This window comes from Podarcis muralis, chromosome 9 (assembly GCF_964188315.1).
Source record: "Podarcis muralis chromosome 9, rPodMur119.hap1.1, whole genome shotgun sequence".
In the NCBI taxonomy this organism is placed as follows: domain Eukaryota; kingdom Metazoa; phylum Chordata; class Lepidosauria; order Squamata; family Lacertidae; genus Podarcis; species Podarcis muralis.
The window spans coordinates 5,313,810-5,331,725 of NC_135663.1; the positions used below are offsets into that span (position 1 = coordinate 5,313,810).

Consider the following 17,916-nt stretch of genomic DNA (forward strand, 5'->3'; position numbering starts at 1 on the left):
AACAGTATTTGTCACAAACTAGAGACACCTGCCATTAAAGCCTGATTTTGTATGGTTACCTGCAAATAAAGGAATTACTTCCAGGACCAAAGCTTAATTCAATAACAGACAACGCCACTGGCTAATGAATAATGGTATTTGTTGTACAGGACCAAGTTAAGTCAGAGACCTCCCATGGCCTCTTCCCTTCTTATTTGAGCACTATAGGGCTGGGAATCTACATTCATCCACAGTAATAAAGCCTGCATCTCCAATTCCCCTCCCCATCCTACACTTCGCAGAAAAGGAGTATATTGGCACACACTTCACAGAAGGTCAGATCACAGCAAGCTGAAATGGGCACAGAAGAAAGTGAGGAATGCATGTGGTTCACTCACGGGCCCATGTTGGGAGATTTCTGCCCTCTTTGGTTTCCCAGCATGCAGACACCTTCTTCTTGTGAATGGGTACCACCATTTTGGCTACATAAGAATCATCACTCACGAACCAGTGAACAATGCTAATAGAGGGAAGGACAGCACAACATACCTGTCTCATTCTCACTTGAGGATTAAGTAATCAAGTCACACTATGACCTTAAAGGCATCACAGCATATATTACTAAAGGACGCTTTTCTGCACCAACATTCTGTCACCTAGTTATGTAGAGAAATAATTCGGGGGCAGCAAGGAACAAAGCATTTTAAAAGCTATTCTTTGTCTCACAAATTAACACCGACCGAAATACACAGATGCCACCCCTTTTCCGGCACCAATGTGCCAGGAAACCTTTACTGACTGGGATAAACTTCTGAGCAACTTTTCTAATGACCCGCACACACAATTCATCACCTTTGCAACAATAACTCCATCCACTTAAGGCAAACCTACTATCCCATGATCACAGGTAAAATGCTGATCAAAGAACCCACTCCGTAATTCTTCCCACAGGCAACTCATGGGGAAATGTAGCTTCCCGATTAAGGAGGACTCTGTGCCCTGACCTTACACTGGTCCTTAGGGCTTGGCAACTGCATCTTCCCCTACAGCGCAGTCACCCTTGAATAAATGCATGTATTGTGATGCAAGGAGGCCAGCATCTATTTTAACAGATCATGTGATGTAAGAGGAGGGAAGACTCATCCTGAATACAACCACATAAACACATATGTTTACTGTGCCATCACCCCAAATCAAGATTCCCCTAAGAGAGGGTGTCCCAGATAACACAAAAAGATCCTTTCACTCGTGTCCTAGTTCTGCAATACAGACCCACTTGGAACAGCATAAATACATTCTGAACCACAATACATGCAAAAGCATCCAGCCTTTAAACAACATCTGGAAGTCTGCTCTCCCCTCAGCTGGTCCATCCACTACACATTTTGGAAAGTTGCTTCTCTCTTCTCTATGCATTTGGAAACTTTGTAAGATATTATAACCAAATGTTGCACGATGGTTCCTCAGATCAAGGAGTGCAGGTTTTTTTCCCCTGTGTTTGGATACAATTGTACATCATTTTGAATCAGGAAGGTTCACTAAACCTTTCAAAGCTGCAGTGATTTCTTTTCCCTCTTAGAATTCCCAAGCAACAATTGTCACTTACTGCTAGGCCATTATAAACCGAGGTGATCTAACATACTGTCACTATAACCCAAAGTGAGTAGCACCCTAGTACTCTAATATACTGCCTTGCTTCATTTCACCCACCTATGGAAAGGTTCAGTCACACAAGCCCCTTTCTCCAGGGACTACCAGTAAATGGACCTCACCTTAGCATCATACAGAGACATACCGTATTGAATTAAGATTTCATGCTGAACTCTTCTCTTTCTCTTAGACTGGTAAACCACAGACATACCTTGTTTTTTAAAAAGGCAACCCTATTAATCATTGGGTTTGTCTGACAAAGTAAGTAATTCCTTTCAAATGCTTTAGGAAACATAATCTTCACTATCAGCAGAGCCCAGGCATGTAAATTCACATCCTGGCAACACAGTCATTGGGCTGCAGCCACAGCTTCACATGCCTAGTTCCAATGGTGCATCTTGACTTTCATTTCCTCTCCTCTCTCTCTTCTGCACATACCCACCAAATCTGCTCTGGAGGGTCCCTCAACCCTCCAGAGATGATTTTGAGGGTGCAAGGAGGGCTGAAGGCAACAGGAGAGGAGGGGGGACGTTCCACTGTATGCACAGAAGTCTGCTTTGCGAGTTCCCATTGAGTTCTAATTCTTTACTTTGTCCTATTTGTACCAGATAATTTTTTTTAATGCCTGGCTATATCCTCAGAGCTGGGACGTGGGTGGTGCTGTGGTCTAAAATCACAGAGCCTAGGTCTTGCCAATCAGAAGGTCGGCGGTTCAAATCCCCGCAACAGGGTGAGCTCCCGTTGCTCAGTCCCTGCTCCTGCCAACCTAACAGTTCAAAAGCACGTCAAGTGCAAGTAGATAAATAGGTACTGCTCCAGCAGGAAGGTAAACAGCGTTTCCGTGCACTGCTCTGGTTCACCAGAAGCACCTTAGTCATTCTGGCCACATGACCCGGGAAAAGTGTATGCGGACAAATGCCAACTCCCTCAGCTAGTAAAGCAATATGAGCACCGCAACCCCAGAATCATCTGGGACCTAACGGTCAGGAGTCCCTTTACCTATATCCCCAGATGAACCATACCAACATGTTTTTCATGTGTGCTAAAACTCAGTCTATTTTTTTTAAAAAAGAATTGTTTAACCACATCAGTTAAGAAATGTGGATATATATTCTCAGTGCTTTTTGCTGGGGCGGACGCAGGGGTACACATACCCCTAAACATTTTCTGAATCTTTGTACTTTTGTCCATTTACTGTATTTTTCCCGATTTGAACTATAAAATGGTAATTTTCTTGAGTCAAAATGAGAGTACTCCTAAAACTTTTTTTTAGAATAAAAGCACTGTATATACTATAACGTTATTGTTTTAGTTAAATAAATTGTTTAAATTGTTATTAAGGAAATGATTATTTTTCTCCTTCCAAAAAAGTACAGCAGAAAAGTTGTCCAAATATAAACAGTTAACTTATTAAACCTCACAGTAATTCCATAATTATCTGTCTATGCATATCTAATAGTATAACCAAATCAGTAATTTTTGATATAACTGTAAAAACTACTCTGAAACTTTATTATTCCAAAAATGAAACCTTCGTCTGGCTGTAAATATTACGATTATACCAGCAAGAATGATTCTTTCTGTAAAAAAATGATTTAAATCAAGTCTTACTGACTAGTGATTTAAATCGTGATTTAAATTGTGATTTAAATAGATTTGATTTAAATCAAATCCATTCTGCAGTCCCAACTATGCATCTGAATGTGCATGCACACAAATGCACATACTTCTATAAGCAAGAAACAAGAGCAAAGCTATGCAGCAAAGCTAACAAAATTATTGTGGCACAGCTTCTGTAGTCTATGAAAGCTTATGTGCCATAATAAATATGTCCATCTTTAAGATGGCACATTACTCTTAGTCTGCAGCAGCACACACAGTTAATTCTGTGGAACTTGTCTTTGCAAAATTGTTACCTTCTGCCCTCACCAGCAAGACCAAATGCCATGGTTTCACACAGCGACAACACAAATACACAGAGACCAACCACTGCTTGCCTCTTTTCCACACTTCCCTTTTAAAAATGTGTAGGAACTGGCAGACCTTTCAGTGGCAATGCTGCACCCTCAGAAAGACTTCCCCCAGCTTAGTAACTCAGGCCCACCGATCTGGCTTCCATCCTTGTCTTCTTTGTACACTCCTCCACATGATCTTACAAAGCCAACTGGGAGAGGAGAGCTCCTGCGAGACCACACATCCCTGCCTCTGTTCATCAAGCTGCTCAGGGAACCCAGGCAGGATTTCCTTTGTGACAGTGTAATCCTATGCACATTCAGTGGGACTTAGTGCCCAGTAAGTGGGTACAGGACTGCAATCTTAGTGTTACAGCAAAGCTTCACATTCAAATATTTGTTGTTGCTATTATCACAATCCTCACTGGTCTATGTGGAGAGAGCTCAGCCCGAGTTTTCTCCTGATATCTCCCCTGTGACATCGCTTCCCACACCACCATGAAAATCACCAAGCCATAACTGTCACCAACTTAAGGACTAGAGCAGTATGTTGGCTAAACATCTCAGCCACTGGAAAGTCCACAAACCAAGTCTCACCACAGCAAAGGAATGCCTGCATGCATGAAAGCACCTTTTTTCTCTCTGCCACTAACTCTCGTCTGTAATGTGACAGTAATAATACTGGCCTACTCAGGGTTATTATAAGAATTACTGAGATAACATACATGAGGCAGTTTGAGCAGTCCAGATGGGTTATGTTATTAAAGCAATTCCTTAATACAGTATATACAGTACTTTAAATCATCTCTCTTCTCACAGTTTCCACACCTTTTAACCATTACTCTGGAATGCTTTCTATAAATGCTTAGTGTCACCTACGAGCAGAAAAACTCTGGTTCAGTTTTCCTGGTCATAGATGACACTAAGCATTTATAGAAAGCATTCAAAGCACCTCCTTGACGTTGCCTTGCAATCTTTGTAATTACCCTGCAAGATGAGGTGAGTATTAGCCCCATGTTATTTAAGACAGTGTTTCCCAAACGTTTTTGGGCAACGGCACACCTGTTTACCGGAAAAAAATCTCGCGGCACACCACCATTAAAGCCCCGCCCCCGTGACGTCATTCGGGGAGCCGGCGGCCCGGGCCTGAGCTGGAAGGAGAGGCGGTGCTTTTCGGCACAAGGCAATCGGCCTGGAATTGTTTCCCGCGCGCTGCGAAAGGGAACAGCTGCGGTCGCGCGAACCCTCCGGCGCTGGGAGGGGAAAGGGCGGAGTCGCAGAGCACCAGCTGGCCGAGCGGTTGCGCGCAGCGTTGCGCTTTTGGAGAGCGTGCGGCTGCTGCTAGGGGATCCGGGGACGTGAGCAGGCCTGGCCCGACCCGGGTTGAAGGAGGACAAGCCGGCAGCGCGCCAAGTGAGTTCGGTTGCGCACGACGGCCCCCGCTCCCCCCACCCCCGCCGGATCCTCGCCGCCGCCGCCTCTCGCCCGCCTCCCTCCCACGGCACACCACCCGATGTCTCACGGCACAGTAGTGTGCCGCGGAACACCGGTTGGGAAACACTGATTTAAGAGAGGGAGGATGAGAGCTAAGGTCACCAGACAAGTTCATAGGAGGGGCGAGATCTGAACCAGAACATTTCCTGGTCTTCTGCACAAACAGCCAAGGCATCAGCACTTACTTTCATCATGTATTTTGAATGCAATTTTCACATGTGCTCATTCCCAAGTCATTTTAAAATCATACTAAAAACCCCAAAGATCCATTCTCCTACTTTTTCTTTTCTTTTTTATCTCTAGCAACCTACAGCAGGGGTGGCTTTTCTGGGCCTGAGGGCCACATTCACCCTTGGCCAACCTTCCGGGGGCCGAATGCCAGTGTTGGGTGTAACCACCCACTCTCCTGCAGGTATACCTGCAAAACATACACACCTACAAGCACAAAGCAGCACCACACCCCTCCCTCAACTGTTCTGAAGGAAGGGGGTTTTCAGACTTATTCCTCATTCATAAAATGATTGGTCCGATGACTAAGGGGGAGGACATCTGTGTCCCTATCAGGGCACAGGGCTGAGCACAGAGAGTTCAAACCACCCAGTGCCATCATTATTTCTTAAATTTATTTTTGTACCCACTGCTGAAATCAGTGGTGTCTAGGGGGAAGTCAAGAGAATAAAATGTGGTTAGGGGGCCACATCAGCCCCTGCCCAGGACAGGGGTTAGTCAATCCTGGCCTAAATTCCTCACATTTAGACATCAGAGAGCAGAACTTAATGGGGAGTAAGGGGAGAGTGTCCTATCTATATATTGCACAGGCCTTTGCTCCCTAGCAATTTGTAACATGCGGGGAACCCTCACACCCACCCTGGTCTCTGTCACCCACAAAAACTGTTCTTCTCTGTTTTTAGCAGTTCTTACTTTATATATAAGCTGCCTCAAGTCCCTGTCAGGGGTAAAGTCAGGATATAAATAATTATACAACAACAACAACCCCCAACACATGCCTAATGCTTTTTTCGTCATTATGTATTTCCCCAGATATGAGCTCACTAGCACTTACGAAAGATTTCGCTGTTTAGCCAACAACAAATGTGCATATTTGGAGGAGGGGGGCAACTACAGTAGTACCTATATGCCCGAGGCTTATTATTTCAGCCAGGCGAATAAAAGTATTATTTGCTTCTCTACTAGACCGAGTCACTGGGTGACTTGACCCAGGACGTAGAGAAGAGGCACGTTCACCCAGAAACAACTCCAACCTGCGTCCAACCTGAAGGTGTGTGTAGGACTGCGGGTGAAATCTTATGCAGAATTGAACAGGATTTGTGGAAGGTAATGTCAAGGCGGGTTGGCGCCAGCAGGCCATGAGAGGCGCAGCATTTGCACACACCTCCCCGCCCCTCCGACCCTCACACCAACCCTGTGAGGCAGGTCAGGCCGAGGCTGCCCCAGGGATGGTGCTCAGCGCCCCGGCCGAAGAGACCCCGACCCCCCCCCCGCTTCCCCCGGCGCCCCCTCACCCACCGGAAGCGGCCCCCGCAGTGCTGGCACTGGTCGCCGACCCATCCCGGCGGGCACTCGCACTGGCCGGTGCTGGGCTGGCAGCGCCCTCCGTTGGCGCACGGCTTGTCGCACTCCTTCGCCTCGGCGGCCGCTCCGGCTCCGGCTCCCACCCCGGCTCCGGCCGCCGGACCCAGCAGGAGGAGCAGGAGGGCGGCCAGCCAGGCTGGGGCGAGGGCGAGGAGGCCGCCGCGCCGCCTGCGGCCCCGCCGCTCCATCGCCTGAGGGGAAAAGGGACGGCAGTGAGGAGAACGGAGCCCGGGGAGGGGGCGGGCGGCAGAGAGAGGCTCCGCCGAGAAGCTTCGCGCGGGCGGACGGTGGCCGGCGAGGGCTGCGGCGGCGGCTGCTGCTGCTGCGGAGCGGCCTCCTCCTCCTCCTCCCTGGAGCGACGGAAGCCCGCGAGGCTCAACCTTAGCGCGGCGGCGGCCGGCCTGGCGCTCGCTCTCCTCCTCACACAACCGTTCTGAGGGGGAGGAGGAGGAGGAAGCGACGGAGCGTCGCCCCCTCCCGCCGGTGTCCGCTCCCGATGACGTCGGCGCCGAGCGGAGCCCCTGACGAGGGGGGAGAGCGAGGATAAAGAGAGACCATAGAGTTCTTCTCTGTCGTAGAGAGGCGGGCGGATGGTATCCAGGCAACCGCCTAAGCGGGGAGAGGGGGTGGGGCTTAGGGCTGGACGCAGGTGGGCGGTGCCGAATTTGATAGAGAGCAGGCTCGCCCAATCAGGTCGCCGGCAGCTACTTTTCGGACTACATCTCCCATCAGCCCCTTCAAAACGGGGAGGAGGCTGCTCTCCGTCAGGTTTGGCACCGCCCACCTGACAAGTCCGAGGCCCCGCCCTCTTGCTTTCTCTCGGCTGTCGTTCAAGTGGCCGTCGCGGGAGGCAGAAGTTCAACAGGTGAAGCCACCCTTCCTCGCCCACCTGCAGCAGGTCTGCAGGTGCAATGAACCTGTGCTATTGCTTTAATTTCCAGAGGCGCAGGTGTGTTAGTCTGTTGCAGGGGGAGAGAATCTTGCAGCACCTAATAATAATAATAATAATAATAATAATAATAATAATAATAATTTATTATGTATACCCTGCCCATCTGGCTGGGCCTCCCCAGCCACTCTGGGCGGCTTCCATAGAAACCAAAAATACAGTAAAATATCACACGTTAAAAACTTCCCTGAACAGGGCTGCCTTAAGATGTCTTCTGAATGTCAGGTAGTTGTTTATCGCTTTGCAATCTGCTGGAAGGGCATTCCACAGGGCGGGCGCCACTACCGAGAAGGCCCTCTGCCTGGTTCCCTGTAACTTGGCTTCTTGCAGCGAGGGAACCGCCAGAAGGCCCTCAGCACTGGACCTCAGTGTCCGGGCAGAACGATAGGGATGGAGATGCTCCTTCAGGTACACTGGACCGAGGCCGTTTAGGGCTTTAAAGGTCAGCACCAACACTTTGAATTGTGCTCGGAAACGTACTGGGAGCCAATGTAGGTCTTTCAAGACCGGTGTTATATGGTCTCGGCGGCCGCCCCCAGTCACCAGTCTAGCTGCCGCATTCTGGATTAGTTGTAGTTTCCGAGTCTCAACCAATCTCAACCAAAAAGTCTCAACCAATGTTATGATGGCATCAGTGCTGTTGCACTCCGGCCCTTCTTCTGGGCTTTGCATCAGCATCGGATTGGCCTCTGCAAGAACAGCGTGCAGGATGAGAGAGGCTCCCTTGGGCCTGATGGGCTCTGATGATGATGATAATAATAATAATAATAATAATAATAATAATAATAATAATAATTTAAATTGGGTTTTTTTAGAACGAGTAAATACATAGCAGGGAAAGTTATCTGCTCAATAAAGTAAGTTCAATGTGACTGCATTGCACCATTATATTTCCCTCACTTAGCAAACAAGTGGGGGGGGGGGCTAAATTAAACTCCAACAACAGCAACAAGTGCTTTGGCCTAGCTGGAATATGTCCTTGAACTCTGATAATGCCTCTTGGAGAGGGGTGTGCGAGGGGGTGTTGGTGAACAAAGGTAATATTTACATTTGTCGCTCCATCCATTTTGCCTCTGGTACCACTCACCTCTGGCCTGTGCCCGCTCCAAGGTTGCCCTGAAGCGAAGGCAGACTGAAAAAGGTTTCCCACGCAGGTGCTGTGGCAAACAAGCATCGATGATACTAATACCCACATTTGGGGTGCGTGGTTGGCATGTTCATCATGCAGGATTTTAATCTTCCTGGTGTGCGGTGTGGTTTTGGTCCACGTTGGCCAACACTGCTCTTTTATTTTTCCTTTTTTTAAAAGTCACTTCGCCTACCTGCCGCCTCCCATTCTGGGAGCGCTGTCATGATCTGGCCAACTCCATCTGTGTGCTGGCATCTTCCTTCCTGGCCTGTGTGCTATTTCAGCTCCCTGGGCCTGGATTTGCCAGCAATTCTCGCAGATAATTGTTTTCTCTCAACACCACCTGCTCCTTTCCTACCCCCGGCGTAGGTAATGGCTGAGCGAAAGGATCAAGTAAAACCTGACACGCTGTCGGGATAATTCCAACCAAACCATTTCACCTATAGGGGTGCTTTCGGAATTATTCCAGTATAAAAGGACAAGATTCAACCAGGGGAACTTTCGCTTGCTTAGCCCGTTGCCAAGGCATCTGTTCAAATTCCCAGCAGCCCAGATTAAGCTGAATAAAACCTGGCATGTTGGACGGAATTCTGTTTCGGATTGCATATGCGATGGATATACCTGTGTCTGTCCTAGAACTGTTCTTACAGAACCCAAATAAATCACAGCTATACATAACGGAGGAGGAGGCAGATTAAAGTTTGATGAGGCCTTGATATTGCAAAGAATTAGGCTGCAATCAGATGGGGCGGTGAGGTGTTCTTTCCAGATTTCAGATGCATTCAATCGGTGTATCCCACCCCCAGCAAAGGACAGTTCTGATGTAAACTTTTTGTGTTAATCAATTGGGGGAGGGCTGCCTTTTAAATACGAGAGCACAGTAGCTGCATTCTGATATTAAACTGGGAGGTAGCAGTCCCTATTTTCCAGGGACAGTCCCAGATTTACAGAAGCCTTCCCAGTTTCTGGTTTCATCCTAGAATGTCCTACTTTTCCTTAGGTAAAGGTAAAGGGACCCCTGACCATTAGGTTCAGTCGCGAACGACTCTGGGGTTGCAGCGCTCATCTCGCTTTACTGGCCGAGGGACCCGGCGTACAGCTTCTGGGTCATGTGGCCAGCATGACTAAGCCGCTTCTGGTGAACCAGAGCAGCGCACGGAAACGCCGTTTACCTTCCCGCCGGAGCGGTACCTATTTATCTACTTGCACTTTGATGTGCTTTCGAGCTGCTAGGTTGGCAGGAGCAGGGACCAAACAACAGGAGCTCACCCCGTCACGGGGATTCGAACCACCGACCTTCTGATTGGCAAGTCCTAGGCTCTGTGGTTTAACCCACAGCGCCACCCGTGTCCCATTACTTTTCCTTAGGATGTCCCTATTTTCATTGGAGAAATGTTGGAGGGTTATGCAACCCCCAAACCAACCTTTAGAAGACATCTGAAAGCAGACCTGTATTGATGAGTTTCTTAATCTTTAATGTTTCACTATGTTTTTATATGTTGGAAGCTGCCCAAAGTGGCTGGGGTGACTCAGTCAGATAGGTGGAGAAGAAGAAGAAGAAGAAGAAGAAGAAGAAGAAGAAGAAGAAGAAGAAGAAGAAGAAGAAATTGAATAAAATGTCCCTGTTTTCATCAGATAAATGTTGGAGGGTATGAGGTAGTTACCTCAATTCTTGATGCTGAAGGTGGCCTTCCAATTCTCTCTATCTGGAATCATTTACAGATTAAGGTTTAGCTAGCAGACCAATGAAGCAAACCTTTACAGATTAAAATTGACCCAATTAATCCACCCAAAGAGAAGCAGCTCTTTTTCTCCAAGGAAATCTGGAAGGAGCCACTCTGCTTTTTCCCCTCTTAACTGCGCAACACTTTTTAAAACAGCTCCATCGTCGTTCTTGTGCTGCAACCAAGACATGGAGAGAACAAAGGCAACTGGAGTGGGCGGGGGGGAGAAACTCTTCACTGAATTTTGAATTAAACCCAAGAGAATTATTATACAAAAGGGGAAAAAACGTGACTGTCCCCTGGCCCCTTTTACATTATAATGAGGCAGCATCTCTGCACAACAGAGACCCAAGGGCTTTGTTTGTATAGAAATAACCTGCTCTCCAGGGAAGCCAATTCTGTAGTATTGCCAAACAGCTGCAAGGAGCCTTGCATGGAAGAAGAAGAAGAAAAAGGCAGATGCTTTAAGAATCTGCACACAGGTCTTTTGGAGGAGAGTGTATGTGTGATGGCCTGGGATTCCGAGTCTGAGAGCGATCCGGAGGAATCCCAGCCGGCACAGGAGTCCCCGCCTCCAGGGCCGGCTGAACTGGGGCAAGGCCTAGATGCTGAGGAAACTCAAGAGCAGGCACCAGGTGAAATCATTCAGGCCCCAGAGGTGCTGGAAGACTCAGTGGCTACAGGTGAGCCTCCCCCGGGGCCCAGTAACCCTTCGGCCTCTCCTGATCTGCAGAGGCTTAGGGCAGAGAGGCGAAGGGAACTGGTGTCTCCCAGGAGGAGTGCTCGCCTTAAGGCCAAGAGAGGCGGGGCTTCTGGGGGCCGGGACCGCCCCCGGCCTTAGAAGAAGATAAAGGTCAGGCAGCCCGGTCCCAGGTTGCGGGAGCAACGTCGTTGTGGAGTACCTGTTTTACCCAGTCCTTGTTCGGCACTCCCAGTGTGCCTGTTCCTCGCCCGGCTTCCTGTTTCTGACTCTCCGGTGTTCCTGTTCCTCGCCTGGATTCCTGCTTCTGCCTTACCAGTGTTCCTGTTCCTCGCCTGGACTCCTGCTTCTGCCCTACCAGTGTTCCTGTTCCTCGCCTGGCTTCCTGCTTCTGCCCTACCATCGTTCCTGCTACCTCGCCCGGCTCCCTGTTGATCTTGGCCTACGGTAATAGTACCTTATCCCCCCTGGGACCAGCACAGTTTGCTCCCGCCCCACCCGCACTCCCTCTTTGTTGGGGTGCGTTCGGGAAGAGTCAGAGGCCATGGCTGACCAAGCGGCTACATTGTTGGCAATAGCCCAGGAGAACCAGGCCTTGAGGCACACCGTGCAGCAGCTCAGTAACGTGGTTACGGCACTACAGCAGCGTTTGGACGCCCTACCAGCTCCTGGGGCCGACGCCCCGGCTTCTGGCAAGTACCCAGTAGCCTTGCCTGAGAAATTTGATGGGGCTCCGGCCAGCTTTCCCATGTTCCTTGCCCAGGCCAAGCTGTATATTCAGGGGCGCGCCCGGAACTTCCCTGACGACCGCACCAAGGTGCATTTTTTGATTAGTTTGTTAAAGGACCAGGCGGCCAAGTGGGCGTTGCCGCTGCTCAGGCAAGACTCCCCCTTGCTGGCAGACTACGGGGGGTTTTGCAATCTGTTGGAGGCCGCGTTCGGCAACCCTCAGAAGGGGAGTCAAGCCAACCGGGCGATTCGGCAGTTGAGACAGGGCAAGTCCACGGTGGCCGCATACACCACAGAATTCCGGCTGCTGGCACAGGACTTGACCTGGAACGACTCTGCTCTTCGGGACCAGTATCTCGAGGGGCTTTCAGATGAGATACTGGACCAGCTGGCCACAATGGAACGCCCCACCACGCTAGACGCCCTTATTCAGCGGAGTCTACAGATAGACGATCGGCTAGAGGACCGGCGTCAGGCTCGGGGCCGCCGGCACCTCCAGTTCTCGGCCCCAGTGTCTACCAGCAGCCCCACAGGCCCAGCTGAGTCATTGGAGGAACCCATGCAGCTTGGGGCAGTGCGGCCACGCCTCTCCCCCGCAGAGAAGTCGCGGCGTCGGGAGGGGAATCTATGTCTCTATTGTGGCGGAAGCGGACACTATGCACGGTCCTGTCCTGAGAAACCGCCAACCCCCAGTAGCTGATGGCCCTGGCTACCTGGGGTCCCAAACAGCACAGAACGGGGCCGCACCAATTGAATTACAACACCTTATGGTTCCGGTACATCTATACCCTCCAGGAGGGCCATGGATTCTTACCCATGCTCTGGTGGATTCAGGGGCAACCCGCTCTTATATGGACGCTGCTTTTGCTGCCCAGCATCGGGTGCCACTTCGGAACAAGCCAGAACCGGTACAGGTGGAGGCAATCGACGGACGGCCACTGCGTTCGGGCGCCGTCACTCAAGAGACCCAGCCCCTGGTCCTGTGCCTCCAGCAGCACCGTGAGATGCGAACTCTGGATATTGCCTCCATGCCCCGGTTCCCCCTGGTGCTTGGGATGGACTGGCTAGAGGCTCACAATGTGCAGATTGACTGGGTCAAACGGACTGTACACTTCCCAGACCCCAGTTCTCCTGCTGAGACTGAGATGCTAGCAGCTGCGCCCACTGAGGAGGCTGCTGCAACGCTCCCCGCTGAGTACCGGGACTATCACGACGTGTTCGAGGAACGGGGGGCAGACCAGCTGCCGCCGCATCGGTCCTTTGACTGCGGCATAGACCTCCAGCCCGGAGCGCCTCTACCGGTGAGTCGCTTATACTCGTTAACAGAGCCAGAGCGCGAGGCTTTGCAGGACTTCTTGCGCAAGAACCTGGAGCGTGGGTTCATTAGACCTTCTACCTCGCCCACTGCTGCGCCAGTGCTCTTTGTTAAAAAGAAATGTGGGGAGCTCCGCCTTTGCCATGATTACCGGGCCCTGAACAAAATTACCATCCCGGACCGGTACCCCTTGCCCCTTATTTCGGAGTTACTGGAGCGGGTGCAAGGGGCGCAGGTGTTCACCAAGCTAGACCTCCGGGGAGCCTACAATTTGATTCGGATCCGCGCCGGGGATGAGTGGAAGACAGCATTCGGGACCCGGTACGGACAGTTCGAATACCTGGTTATGCCCTTTGGTTTGTGCAACGCGCCTGCTGTGTTCCAACGGTACATCAACCACGTGTTCCAGGACTTGCTAGACAAGTACGTGGTGGTGTACTTGGATGACATTCTGGTTTACTCCCGTGACCCGGCGTGCCACGAGGGCCATGTCCGGACCGTGCTGCAGCGCTTGCGCGAGCATCGTCTGTATGCAAAGCTCAGCAAGTGCGAGTTCCATCAGCAGTCAGTGGACTTCCTGGGTCATCGACTCTCACCAGGTGGGGTGCAGATGGATCCTGGGAAGGTGGCAGCGGTTCGAGAATGGGCGGCACCTCGGAACCGCAAGGACCTACAGCGTTTCCTGGGGTTTGCCAACTATTACCGGACCTTCATTGCGGATTATGCTCACCGCACCACCCCGTTGACCCGGCTTCTGCGCCCCAAGACGCCATTTTCCTGGGACAAGGAGGCGGAGGAGGCATTTCAAGGGTTGAAGGCCTGTTTCCAGAGAGCGCCAATCTTGCAACATCCGGATCCTTCTCGACCCTTTGTGGTAGAGACTGACGCCTCCAGTACGGCTCTCGGTGCCGTCTTGTCTCAGCAGCACGAACCGGAAGCGCCACTCTTACCCTGCGCCTTCTATTCCCGCCAGCTCCTTCCAGCGGAGCGTAACTATACCGTGTGGGAGCGGGAACTACTGGCCATCAAGGTGGCCTTTGAGGTTTGGCGCCACCATCTTGAAGGAGCAAGACACCCGGTGGAGGTGAGAACCGACCACCGGAACCTGGAATACCTCCAGACCACCCGCAAGCTGAACCAAAGGCAGATCCGGTGGGCGTTGTTCTTTTCCCGGTTCCAGTTCCGGATCCGCTACATCCCTAGCTCCCAAAACCAGAAGGCGGATGCCCTGTCCCGGAAACCTGAAGACAACGCAGACACGGTTCAGCAAGCAGCACCCACCACGATCCTACCACCAGCTGCATTCCTGGCCACCCAGGAGGTTGAGCCACTGCAGGCTCGGGTGCGGGAACAGCAGCGGGTCGACGCTTGGGCCCAGGAACGACTCCGGGAACTGGCCGAAGGATCATGCCCTCAGTATCCAGGGCTGGTCTCGCATCAGGGTCTTCTGCTGCACCACGGGCGCCTGTACATCCCACCAGGGCCGCTGCGGGCTGAGGTTCTCCGGATGACCCATGACGCTCCAGCGGCGGGGCACTTTGGGCGGTATCGGACCACCCATCTGGTAAGCCGTGAGTTTTGGTGGCCCCGTTTGAAGGCTGACGTGGCTCGCTACGTCGCTGGTTGTGACGTCTGCAGGCGGGCCAAGGGGCCTACCGGGCGACCCCCCGGCCTTCTTCAGCCGTTGCCAGTTCCACCACGTCCTTGGCACACAGTTTCTCTAGACTTTGTAGTGGAGTTACCCCCGTCTCGTGGCTGCACCTGCCTTCTAGTTTTCTCCGACCACTTCACGAAGATGGTGCACTGTGCCCCCTGCCCATCCATACCCTCAGCTAAGGAAACCGCGCAGCTGTACCTTCAGCATGTCTTCCGCCTGCATGGCCTACCTGAGCGTGTAGTGTCCGACCGCGGCGTTCAGTTCACGTCCCGGTTTTGGCGTGCTTTGCACCAGGCCCTCGGAACAGAGGTCTGTCTCTCATCTGCTTACCACCCACAGACTGATGGCCAGACGGAACGGGCGAACGCGGTGCTGGAACAGTACCTCCGGTGTTACTGCAGCTACCAGCAGGACGACTGGGTCGACCACCTAGCATTGGCGGAGTTCGCTTATAACAACGCGGTGAATGCGTCCACCCAGCAGACCCCGTTCCAAGCCAGTTATGGCCTTCATCCACGGTTGTTTCCGGATGTGCTGCCGGCATCTGCGGTCCCTGCGGTGACAGAGTGGCTTCAGGAGCTCCAGTCCCAGCAACAGCTGTTGATGGAGCAGCTGCGCCAGGCCAAGGAGGCGTACAAGGTCCAGGCCGACCGCCACCGCCAGGTGGGGCCGGAACTTCACATCGGTGACTTGGTATGGCTTTCCACTCGCCACCTCCACCCTTCTCGACCTTCGCGGAAGCTGGACGCCCGGTTCACCGGCCCGTTCCCTATCGTGGACCAGGTCTCGCCTGTGGCATTCCGTCTCCGGTTGCCAGCAAACCTGAAGGTTCACCCGGTATTCCATAGGTCCCTTCTGAGTCCGGTGGCCCCACCCGACGAGTTCCACCCGGACCGTCCCCGACCGCAGCCAGTTTTGGTGCAGGGAGAGCCTGAGTACGAGGTGGAACGCATTCTGGACTCCCGATACCGCAGGGGAAGGCTGCAGTATCTCATTGACTGGAAGGGGTATGGGCCAGAGGACCGTTCCTGGGAACCAGCGGTCAACGTCCACGCACCTGCCTGCATCCGGGAGTTTCATGCAGCGTACCCCAGCAAGCCGGGTCCGGACCCTCAAGTGAGGGGGGGGCCTGGGAGGGGGGATGGTGTGATGGCCTGGGATTCCGAGTCTGAGAGCGATCCGGAGGAATCCCAGCCGGCACAGGAGTCCCCGCCTCCAGGGCCGGCTGAACTGGGGCAAGGCCTAGATGCTGAGGAAACTCAAGAGCAGGCACCAGGTGAAATCATTCAGGCCCCAGAGGTGCTGGAAGACTCAGTGGCTACAGGTGAGCCTCCCCCGGGGCCCAGTAACCCTTCGGCCTCTCCTGATCTGCAGAGGCTTAGGGCAGAGAGGCGAAGGGAACTGGTGTCTCCCAGGAGGAGTGCTCGCCTTAAGGCCAAGAGAGGCGGGGCTTCTGGGGGCCGGGACCGCCCCCGGCCTTAGAAGAAGATAAAGGTCAGGCAGCCCGGTCCCAGGTTGCGGGAGCAACGTCGTTGTGGAGTACCTGTTTTACCCAGTCCTTGTTCGGCACTCCCAGTGTGCCTGTTCCTCGCCCGGCTTCCTGTTTCTGACTCTCCGGTGTTCCTGTTCCTCGCCTGGATTCCTGCTTCTGCCTTACCAGTGTTCCTGTTCCTCGCCTGGACTCCTGCTTCTGCCCTACCAGTGTTCCTGTTCCTCGCCTGGCTTCCTGCTTCTGCCCTACCATCGTTCCTGCTACCTCGCCCGGCTCCCTGTTGATCTTGGCCTACGGTAATAGTACCTTATCCCCCCTGGGACCAGCACAGTATGGCATGTTGAAGCTGCTTTACTACTCTTCTGAAGTTTCACATGCCACACATTTCAGAGGGATCCTGCAGGGTGGATGAAGGCCCCTGGCACTCAAGTAAATCAAGAGAAACAGAAGTTCCTGGGCGGCTCGTTCCAGCTGGAGGAACCAACAAAAATAGTCCAACTGAGGAAGCAAAACAGGAAACCACCTTGAGATGGGTTCCAAGAAAGCACGAGCTTGGTGTCATGGACTGTTTGGATGCAGATAAATGGTGTGTGGGGGGAACCAGCTGGGGAACCCCCAAGGGGAAGAAGGCTCAGAGCCCGGGGAATGCTGGTTGGATGACGAAGAGTGGTCACAGGAAGAAGAAGAAGAGTTTGGATTTGATATCCCGCTTTATCACTATCCTAAGGAGTCTCAAAGCGGCTAACATTCTCCTTTCCCTTCCTCCCCCACAACAAACACTCTGTGAGGTGAGTGAGGCTGAGATACTGCTGAGAAGTGTGACTGGCCCAAGGTCACCCAGCAGCTGCATGTGGAGAAGCGGGGAAGCGAACCTGGTTCACCAGATTACGAGTTCACTGCTCTTAACCACTACACCACACAGAAGACTGGGAAGAGGGGGTATCGGAAGCTGACGAGGTAACAGGGCTTAGTGAGCGGGGAGAGTCTGTGGCAGAGGGCAGTCCAGAATTAAAGGCAGAAGCTGAAGCAGGAGAAGAAGGAAGCCAAGAGGGGTAAGGCTGGTGAAGAGGAACAGGTGTCTCCCCCTCCTGTTGCGACAGGCTCCCTTTCCCTCTTGTCTCCTAGAACCAGAAGAGGTGGAGGAGAAGTTGGCTTCACACTTTTTTCTCCAAGGTGTCCCCAAGGATGTTCGGCAAAATATCAAGTGAATAATTGAAACCCCCAGAGCCAAGAGTTTCTCCACAGGGGGGGGGGGGTTAATTTATTTTGCAGACTTCCAGGGAAGAAAGAACAGGAAATGGCCATATGTAAACCAGCCTGTGGCAAGGTGCTCTTTGCCTCCACAAAAACATTGTTGTGCAGAAGGGACTTTGACTTGGCTCTGGGGGAAATCCAAACCACACCCTCTCCAAGAGTTTACACATGAAAACGGGTTTCTCCCCTCCACCCCAGTCACACCTCTGTTTTCCACGCAGAGGAGAATGCATGACTCTGCTCCCCTTCTGGCGTTTGCTGAAAACTCCTCTGTCCGGTGCGTTGCTGTGTAACAGCAC

General features: G+C 52.2%; 1 protein-coding gene across 2 annotated transcripts in view; it reads right to left on the reverse strand.

Annotated features, from left to right (window-relative positions):
- Positions 1 to 7,293, reverse strand: part of ATRN (attractin) — a 154,894-nt gene extending 147,601 nt beyond the window's left edge. Inside the window, exon 1 of one of the 2 annotated variants that reach the window (XM_077933720.1) lies at positions 6,603 to 7,244. In XM_077933720.1, the coding sequence (XP_077789846.1) occupies positions 6,603 to 6,856 (254 nt within the window). In that variant the 5' untranslated portion in view covers positions 6,857 to 7,244. Of the gene's footprint in view, positions 1 to 6,602 lie in introns of both variants that reach the window. The other variant, XM_077933721.1, reaches the window with a different exon arrangement.
- Positions 7,294 to 17,916: the final 10,623 nt, after the last annotated feature.